The sequence below is a fragment of the Pollachius pollachius genome (assembly GCF_949987615.1).
Source record: "Pollachius pollachius genome assembly, chromosome: 1".
Taxonomy (NCBI): domain Eukaryota; kingdom Metazoa; phylum Chordata; class Actinopteri; order Gadiformes; family Gadidae; genus Pollachius; species Pollachius pollachius.
The window spans coordinates 21,903,339-21,913,733 of NC_136934.1; the positions used below are offsets into that span (position 1 = coordinate 21,903,339).

A 10,395-nucleotide genomic window follows, 5' to 3' on the forward strand; every position below is an offset into this window, starting at 1 on the left:
TTAATTTCGATAAGTTCCTTTAATTTATGCTCCATAATAATGCAGGATGATCACATCGCTGACTGCCAAGCGGCCCACCACACCCACTCCTCGCGCTTCCGGTCCAACACAGCGGGCATCATCTCTCCTCTTCTCCTCTCCTCTCCTCCGCTGCACCCCCGGATCCGCTCGCGAGCCAACCTGACACCATCGCACGGAGAAAGGGAAGTGTCGATGATGGTTTTTCAGCGCTAAAGCTTCACACGTAGGCTGCTGTCTTCATTGTGCGTTCATCGGCTCTCTTTCACGCCGAGTGGAGAGAGAGAGAGAGAGAGAGAGAGAGAGAGAGAGAGAGAGAGAGAGAGAGAGAGGGGGGGAGGAAAGGGAGGGAGGAAGAAGCGATAGAACACAGAACATAAAGAGGAGAGGAGAAGGAGGAGGACATTTCTGGAGGCAAACGGTGTGCATGTGAAAACACAGGGACTAGGGGAGAGATGGAGCCGGCCGAAAAGGTTCTGCGGGTCGCGTTGCTGTTGTTGATGGGGACTGAACTGACTCAGGTAGGCCACCTCACCATCCACGTCCGTCACCAGCTCTTGGTCATAATACGCCTTCATTCATTCGCACTTGAACCGTATCGCAGCATGGCTCAGATTGATCATTATCGTAGCCTACAACCCATGCCTTAATGTTGTGATGAACTACGTGTAGGATGTGTAATAAGAAGACTAGCGTGATATGTATAGGCCTAATGTCTAGGTATAGGCCAACTTTATTGTATTAGGGATTAATGTCATTTAAGACTACCTGAGCCCAGACACCTTGTTCAATCGGTCATACCCTGACCCATGGTTATTTTATTTAATTAACCCCCCTCCCCCAAATGTTTTGTTCTTATGTATAAAATTGGTACAGGCCAATATTAGGGGCCATTTTGAACGGATTGATAGAATTTACAACATCATGGAATGTGACAAATGTAAATAAAAACTATTCCGGACATATTCCCGAATGGCACGCCAATTCAACGTGTATATTCGTCCTCCGTATACGGGTTATTACCTATTACCAACTGCCACATTTCGTGATGGATGTGAGATTGAGGTCTTACTATCGTTTGCATGGCGTCTTCAGAGGCAAAAATGTGTGAAGTGACGTCCCTCCACTAATGATTGAACAGAGACCAACTAGCCTACTTGTACATGCTTGGCAGCCAATCATCATCGCCTCATCATTAATTCACTCTCCTCCTCACCACCACACACACTCTTCCAGCAGCATCCGCTCTGACGCTGCTGCCGTCTCCGCGGACCATCTCCTCTCGCCCCCCTTAAAATAGCCCCCAACACAGTGTTACCAGATTCGGCGGGAAATCTGTCCCAATCTGGCAACACTGCCCCCCACACTGGCTGCTGCTGTCATGGGGGTCCGCATGGTCGTGTCGGCCTCCACTGAACACATCTGGGGATAAGGATATAGGCTATAGGGGGACTAGGGGGGAGAGAGATGAGATGAAATTGATAAACGGGGGGGAGGGTGGGCGGGGATATCGGCACTCAAAGTGCAGAGGAGTGAGAGAGAAAATCCATGGAGAGGGGGTGTGGTGGGGGGGGGGGGGGGGGGGGGGGGGAGCGGGGAGAGATGAAAGGAGTGAGAGATGGCGGAAGCTCTGGGAAGAGGTTTCAATCCTTCAGAACAGACAAATACAACACATTTACATACTGAGACGCAATAGTTGAGCTGTGCTAGCGATATGCCTGACTGCTCCGGTCAGAACTGAAACTAAAAAGATGATTTCTGACGGACCTTTCACGTGTGTAGTGCAGACCGTGGCCACTAGATGGTTGTTCACGTTGTACACTCTCATCACCCTCGTCGTATTGGTATCTCGCTTGGTGCACACTTTTAAAAGGTTAGCTACCGAAAATATTATGAATGCATCAGATACCAGTGAAGATGTAGCTTTTCCACCAAGATAAATGTTGACATCTAATACATTATTGAATCAATCAATCAAGCGATAATTAAATCAACTATGGATTGAAAATGGCAATGACTTTGCTGACCTTTGCTATTTCCATTCCATAGCACTTGGCACATCTAATATGGCCGATGCTCTCTCTGTCCGTGTCTTAAGGTATTCCCAGCTAATCCGGAGGATGGGTGGCAGGTGTTCAGCTCGGCTCAGGACACTGAGGGCCGCTGTGTGTGCACCGTAGTGGCTCCTCAACAGACCGTCTGTTCCAGAGATGCTCGCACTAAGCAGCTCAAACAGCTCCTTGAGAAGGTACTGAGGAGGCTTACTGGTGCTGCTAACGACCTAGCGTTCTCCAGTGTCTACTTCAACAGAATGCCCCACACAGCTATTGTGAACCGAATCCCCCATCACTAGCACTGCTACTGCAGACATCTCTACTGCGTGACACTGCAGCAGCTAATCACATATACCCCTTAACACTGCCACTGCTGGTTTAGCTAGCAGTGGCAGCTAGTCTTAACTTCTATGCAATCCAATAACAATAATGTTTATGAAATTTGAAAATGTATATATGTAACGATGCCCCTAATTGATGGTTGTGATTTTATCACACCCATTATAAGTAGACAGTATAAGTAGACAGAACAAGAGGTAACAACAATGACCCATGGAGAGGAGAAGACTTCTAATTCGGTGGTGGTTATGTTACGCGTTGTCTTGACAATAGAAGGTAAAGACGCTTAACAGCTTTCCCTGACTCCCAAATTATTTGAAGTATATCGTAGAACAAGACTGAATTATACTCTAAGGAACACTAGCTGTAAATACTGAAAAGAGAATACTATGGAAAGCTATGCTAAGGGGCTTTCTCACTGCCCCGACCAAGACTAATAAGGGAATGTGGGCTGAATCCCATTCAACAGGAGACTGGCTCCAACCCTGATTGCATTTACATCAAGGTTTAAAACATTTATGTTCAGCTATGCTTTCTGCTAAACTATTATGCAATTTTAGTCTTTTGTTTCAACGTCTTTCATGCATTCTTTTGAATCCTTTTTTCATGTTTTTAATTGATTATTTTAAATCCAGTGTATGGCCCTCTGGCCCGGTGCTGCTGTGTGTCGGGAGCAGTGAGCCAGGGCCTTCACAGCTGTGTTCCAGATGAACTCACACCTGGTCTCCTGGTTGTCCAGGTGCAGAACATGACCCAGTCCATCGAGGTCCTGGACCAGCGGACCCAGCGGGACCTGCAGTACGTGGAGAGGATGGAGGTGCAGCTGAAGGGCCTGGAGAACAAATTCAAACAGGTGGAAGATGGGCATGAGAGCAACACCGCCAGACAGTACAAGGTAAGACCCATCACACCTAGAACCACTGAGGCCAACGGTTGGGAGGACTGAATGATAGAGGATGTGGTGGTTCCCACTCTACACCTGCCTGAGCTTCTGTGCGTGTGTGTGTGTGTGTGTGTGTGTGTGTGTGTGTGTGTGTGTGTGTGTGTGTGTGTGTGTGTGTATTGTAATTGGAATAATTAGAATAAGGGGAATAGTTAAAGTGAGAACCGGACTCATGGTAAAAACTTGACAACTCGCCACTCGTATCAAACCAACAAAAATGACAATGGTATATTTGTCTCTTAATATTGGAAGAGCACTAGGGGCACACTGTTTACTGTGGTTTAGATATTAAGTATAGCCAGTCACAAATAACTTCCTAATAAATACACTAAGTAACAAGAATAAATGACCTGGTTCTCTGTTGGTAGAACTAGTGTCGAGGAAATGTATGTATTTGTAGAGATTTATTTTTGTTATTCTTGTTATTATACCAAATTCTTACTGGATTCTATTGTTAACATAAACATCTCTGAGTTAAATGAAGTTATCAGTACAAATTATACCTGGCTATGACAAGCCTTATAATCGTACTGTGTCAAAGTAACTTGCAATGTTTTGTAAATATACAGACATTCGGATATAGCATCCATCTCTTTTTGTTGAGATGGCCTTAGCTGCCTAAAAACTAGGAAGTGTGCTGGTTGCTCTCTAGCTGAAGCCAACAGCCAACACTCAACGGTGTTGTTCTCTTGCTTGCAGGGCTAACGTTAGGAAGCACCAGGACAGGCTATCCCACAAGGCCTCACCTCCAACATGACATTCCAAACTCTCCTGTCCAGCATCTCTTGACCTTTGGCCTTTCACTTTACTTGAAGCTGCTTGGAAAATAATTGGGGAGGGAAGTTACTGAGAAATACTTTCATCGCACTGGACCTGAAGCTGATTTGCAAATCTAGCATGTCAGACTATAACTAGATTGTGTGTGTGTGTGTGTGTGTGTGTGTGTGTGTGTTTGTGTATGTGCGTACGTGTGCGTGCGTGTTTGCGTGTGTGTGTGTGAGGTTTTACCTTCCAATGTTGCATGTTTTTCTGTGAGACTTGTAAGATAAGATGTGTGTCTTTATTGCCCTGGTTAAGTGTGTGTTAAAACTCTTCCTCTAAACGCGATCTCACTAAGTATGGATCACTCGTTGATTAGCATGGCGAAAAAACATGTGACTGTTTGCGTACAACACAGAGACTAGTATTGACCTCTGTGCTGTCACAATGAAGCACTCGAAGTCAAACTTCTACACATCTCTGCATGATCCCCCCCCCAACAACCTCATACACACACGCACGCACGCACACACACACACACACACACACACACACACACACACACACACACACACACACACACACACACACACACACACACACACACACACACACACACACACACACACACACACACACACACACACCTCTTGTGCAACAAAATCTGGTTGCTGAAGGTTCTTCTGCATAATTATAATGATAATCAAATATTGTTGTCTTGATCTCTGAATGATGCATGGGACAGTAAGATGTTGCATTTTTGAAAAGGTGTGCAAAATAAAGTGTTTTAAATTGGTTCTTCTGTAGAACTGTTGTGAATCATTGAAGGTGCCACTTCAAATCCTGAGGTTAAACGGAAACCACCATGACATAGATAGGCCTACTACTACTGCACACTACAGGGATGCACTACTATGGGGGCCTAACGATACAATACGATTCCTGTAGCCATGGTGTCAGTGTTGATATTTTCACGATACAACACGAGATGAGAACCTTTTCAGAGCAGTTACTTGCTGCCCTCTGCTGGCGGGTCAGAGGTTAGGCTCAACGAAGCAAGCAGTTGCCTGGTAACTAAAATTCCTGTTGGCAGGTTCGCTGCGATCTGAAGAAATATAATATTGATCTGACAAAATACTATATTGCATTCTATCAGGATCTGGTCCTCCGTTCAAAGATTAATCTAGTTTATGATTTGGCGGTTTCAGTCAGAAAAATTGTCTGGGTAATACAAACACAACGCCTTCTTGTCTCATCTAAAGGAAAGCAAATAGCATCAGGAGAAATGAATCAGTGTTGGATCAATACTTTATCCTGCAAGATTGTAGATGAAAGCTGATTGTGGCCTGTATTGATTTTTTAATCCAGATGCAACAACACTTTGCGATGTATGGCTAAAGGTGTGATTACCCTACAATTTGGTTAAGCTGTAGAGTAAAACCTGGTGTATACTGCTGGGTATTACAAAACTAAATAGGAGCCTGTCTGTTTCTAACAGGGACACACTCAGTGCAGTCACCCAGTTCCTTTCTATTTTCTGCATATTTAAATAATAGATCTCAGGTGTATGAATTATATATGTAATGTCTGTGTATATATATAGAGAGAGAGAGAGAGAGAGAGAGAGAGAGAGAGAGAGAGAGAGAGAGAGAGAGAGAGAGAGAGATAGATAGATAGATAGAAAGCTGACTTCTAGTTCTGGAAATTGCATCAGCCAACTGTGCTAATCTTTACAACCCAACTGTGACTAATATGACACCATTATGCTATTTGATTTGTGCATTGAGTGGCAAAAAGCCAGCACGCAGGTCCTATCATTCCACTGCTGTGAATCATTTAGTTTATCTCATTTAGTCAAGACTTTTTGAGTGTTTCCTGCAGTTTCCAGCCAAAACCTTCCACATGAATGTCTGCAGTTTAATTTATTTTACTGCTCATTTCGCAGGGACCACCGCAAAATTCCCAATTGAGTCAGAATTAGCTTCACACTAGTTTTCATGTTTCATCGGTCGCTAGGCAGGATGCAATTATTTCACATAAAAATACAATACAATACAGAGTAATATGCCTCAGGGGTTGTAGCGTTCACCTTCCAGTCCTGGGGTTGCTGGTTCGAGCCCTTTCTGTGTCGTTCTGTGGTGTTAGATAACAGGCATCACACATATCTGACTTTCTTTAATTATTGTTATCGTATGAGGAGCAGGAAATGTTTTTGAAATTCTCACAATGCCCACTTATCTGTGTCCTCTGCAGGCCATCAAAGCCAAGATGGACGAGCTGCGGCCCCTGATCCCGGTGCTGGAGGCCTACAAGGCCGACGCCCGCCTGGTGGTGCAGTTCAGGGAGGAGGCAGCCAACGTGACGGCGCTGCTCAGCAACCTGCAGGAGCAGCTGGGGGGGCTGGACTACCAGGACCTCAACAGCCGCGTCTCCAACCTGGAGGAGCGCCTCAGGGCCTGCATGCAGAAACTGGGTGGGCATGGCCGACCGAAGAGCACACACATACCCACACAGGCGCATGAACGCACACGCACGCACGCACGCACGCACACACGCACACACACACACACACGCACACACACACACACATACACACGAGAACACACATTCATGTCTGCACACACTCATGCATGTCTGCATAAACACAAACATGCACTCATCCACGTCAGCATACACATACACACACTCAAACCGATACACACACACAAACAAACACACACACACACACACACACACACACACACACACACACACACACACACACACACACAGGCCTGGGAACATGTTAGAATGTATTTTTATTTTATTATTTTTTTCAGCATGTGGCAAACTGACAGGGATCTCTGAGCCCGTTACCATCAAGACGTCCGGCTCCAGGTTTGGCTCCTGGATGACGGACCCTGCGGCCCCTCCTGGGGACAACAGGGTCAGTGGAGCTCCTTACACCACAGCCTACATGCTATCTTACTAGTAACAACATGGTAGCAACGTGGTATTGTACCATCGCATTTGCTAGAGGTGTTTGCTCCCCCCCCTGCCTGGGGCTAACACTAGCCTGGGCCTAAGCGGTAAACAGTGTCAAAGCTTCATTTCAAGTAATTCCCTTTTAATTCCGGTCTTGTCCCCCCGCTCCCCATTCAGGTGTGGTACATGGACGGCTACCATAACAACCGCTTTGTCCGAGAGTACCCGTCCATGGAAGACTTCATGACCACGGACAACTTCACGTCCCACCGTCTGCCCCACCCCTGGTCCGGCACGGGCCAGGTGGTGTACAACGGCTCTATCTACTACAACAAGTTCCAGAGCCACACCATCATCCGCTTTGACCTGAGCACCTCGCTCATCAGCCGCACGCGCCAGCTGGACTTTGCGGGCTACAACAACATGTACCACTACTCCTGGGGCGGCCACTCCGACATCGACCTCATGGTGGATGAGGGCGGGCTCTGGGCCGTGTATGCCACCAATCAGAACGCGGGGAACATCGTCCTCAGCCAGCTGAGCCCCAATACGCTGCAGATCATCCGCAGCTGGACCACCAACCACCCCAAGCGCAGCGCGGGAGAGGCCTTCATGATCTGCGGGACCCTGTACGTCACCAACGGCTACTCCGGCGGCACAAAGGTGTACTACGCCTATTCGACCAACTCCTCTACGTACGAGTACATCGACATCCCCCTCACCAACCAGTACAGCCACCTGTCCATGCTCGACTACAACCCGCGGGACCGGGCGCTGTACGCCTGGAACAATGGCCACCAAGTTCTCTACAACGTGACTCTCTTCCATATCATAAAATAAGGCATAATATACAACACCTCAGACAGGACTTAACATATAATTTTAAAGTCATCAACAAAGCAATAGACACATAATTTGACACAAATAAGTCTGTCTCACGCCCATTCATTTGATAGTACTCACGGTCACCGACACTGTCTAATGTCAAGCTAGTCTACTAAGCATTAATTGTATTATTATTTCTAACCACTTTGTTTAGTCATTTTACTGTAGAACATTCAGGATAGTCCCTTAACTATCATTTATTTTACTGCTCTTCTTTCAAGCTAATCTCGTCACCATAAATCCATTTACACTAAGCAGCTAAGCTAACAGCTAAGCTAGCTAGTCCAGGGGGGGGGTCATCCCTATGTTCCCAAGGTTCTGTGTTCCCCGGGTGCGAAGGGTTAGGGTAAGGTTTAGGGTTAGGGTTAGGGTTAGGGTAAGGGTGAGGGTTACCATAAACCCAACCCTAACCCTAACCAATTGGAGGAGAGCCATTCTAACCAATCACAGGCGAATCAGAGGCGAAAAAGGCGGTACTTGCCCCTACCATCCTACGAAAAAAAGATTTGCTCTCCGGATCCTATGTTCCCCGGTCACATACAAAGCGGGGAACATAGGACCCGGGGAACATAGGTACGCTCCCGTCCAGGGGTTCCCCATCGCTTTCAGCTCATGACCTCATTTTGAGGTGTGCATTTTTCTGCACCTGCTTCCCCTAACATTGTTTCAAGCAAAGCATCATCTTTATCTTCAACCAGAGTAAAGCATCACTTGAAAACAACATTGAATGACTTTATGATAAAAAAAAAGTTTAATATTGATTTTTAGATAGGAGAGCACTTTGCATGCTTCCAGTGAACACACATTTTTCATTTCATTTTAGTCATACGCGAGTATTGTTTCTCAAAATAAGCTGTTAAGCTAACAGTGTGTAGCCTTTGTTACATCCAAAAGCACCAGCTTTCATGTCGTAGCTTAGCTGGATGCTATACTTAGACAACCAGCACTCTTATATACACTGAGTGAGGTTTGTGTCATTCACTTGATCAATACATTATTATATATATATTATCATATCTCCACTGCCATCTTTTGATTGTGACATTCACAGTAATATTTCACTATTATGTATAGGAAAAGGTTCTCCAGTACTTAAAGCTACCAGAGAACCCATGTGCTGTGTAATAAAGTGAGCAGATATGGTTACCTTGACAAATTATAATTATAATAAGACTAATAACAACTAATATATATAAATATATATGATTTTTCATTTTTTTTGTGAAGCACCTTTCAATACTTAAGTTAGACATTTCATCACATTAAACCAGGATCACAATGACAATATAAACAGGTTTAAGATGAAAATAACACATACAAGGAATAAAAATTGATTGATAAAAGCAAATAAAATGGGAGATTCCAGGAATTAAGTAAAATGGAAGCAATGGTATTGTAGCTGTAATTTTCAATGAGAAGTTGACTTAATGACTGACCCGTAATTACAGCTGGATCACATTGTCAATCTAATTGACACCTTTTGCAAACATTTTCCTGCATTAAAATTAGTTATGATTAGAAGGGAGAGCCCCAATAAGTTAGTAGTTAGCGAAGTGCGCTACCTGTCCTGGTTCATGTGGCAATTAGACTGTTAAATATTCATACACAAATGTATTCAGTTACAATAAGGCTTTAATGTTTGAGAAAGTCTATATGCTACAGTTCCTCAGTGCACTGTGAATTTGTGCTTTTTTTTTAAATGAAATTCTTTTTGTTAAAAATAATTGTTTATAAGATTTAGCTCCCTTTTATAATATTTGAAAACCATGAGTTAATGCACTCAATGTTCTGTCGCCAATGTGTGTAGGAGAATTGAGTACGTATTAAATAATTCGTTTTTATTAATAATGCCATTCCATATGAGATGTAAACTGATTGTTCAAGTAAGATTTTAGGTAATGTGTACTGTGCAAAACTGCAAAGGGAAACAAGTAAACAAAAATGTCAACAATAGTTTGTAATTTTCTTTTTGACAATTGAATACAAAGTGAACCGTGCCGAATTTCTGTGTAGCAATATTTACAGAGTAAATGCTTGAATAATTTCACAATAAATGTATATGAATGGGTTTTGGACTAAAATATGTACATTTGTTGTGAGGCACTATTTAGACTCATGAGCCTCTTCTTGCTGCCTGCTACCCACCGAGTCAAGTAATTGTGGTTGAAGATGAGTTCTGTAGCCCAATTCCTAGTCCAGCCATACACAGAAAGGACTCTGAACCGACATAATCGACCAAAAACGCACAACAGCGGACAAGGTCGGTCAGAGAGACTTTTTATTCGCCGCACGTCCCTTGCGTTTGTTAACACAAAGCATGACTCGGCATGAGACCTTCTCATCGAGAAAGTCTCCATCTCCATCACCTCTAATTATTTCAATTCAGCCGTCCAATACCCTTCCTCCACTTTCAATCTGTGTCAGCCAAACCAT

At 44.4% G+C, this 10,395-nt stretch overlaps 1 protein-coding gene across 1 annotated transcript; it reads left to right on the top strand.

The window, feature by feature from the left end:
• Nucleotides 1–473: 473 nt before the first annotated feature.
• Nucleotides 474–7,917, top strand: LOC307085666 (noelin-like; the record flags this gene model as incomplete). Its single annotated transcript, XM_079750532.1, has 6 exons — nt 474–539; nt 2,117–2,266; nt 3,151–3,306; nt 6,367–6,586; nt 6,933–7,039; nt 7,255–7,917. The coding sequence occupies 6 exons, from the start codon at nt 474–476 to the stop codon at nt 7,915–7,917; spliced, it is 1,362 nt and encodes a 453-aa protein (XP_079606658.1).
• Between the last annotated feature and the right edge of the window lie 2,478 nt (nt 7,918–10,395).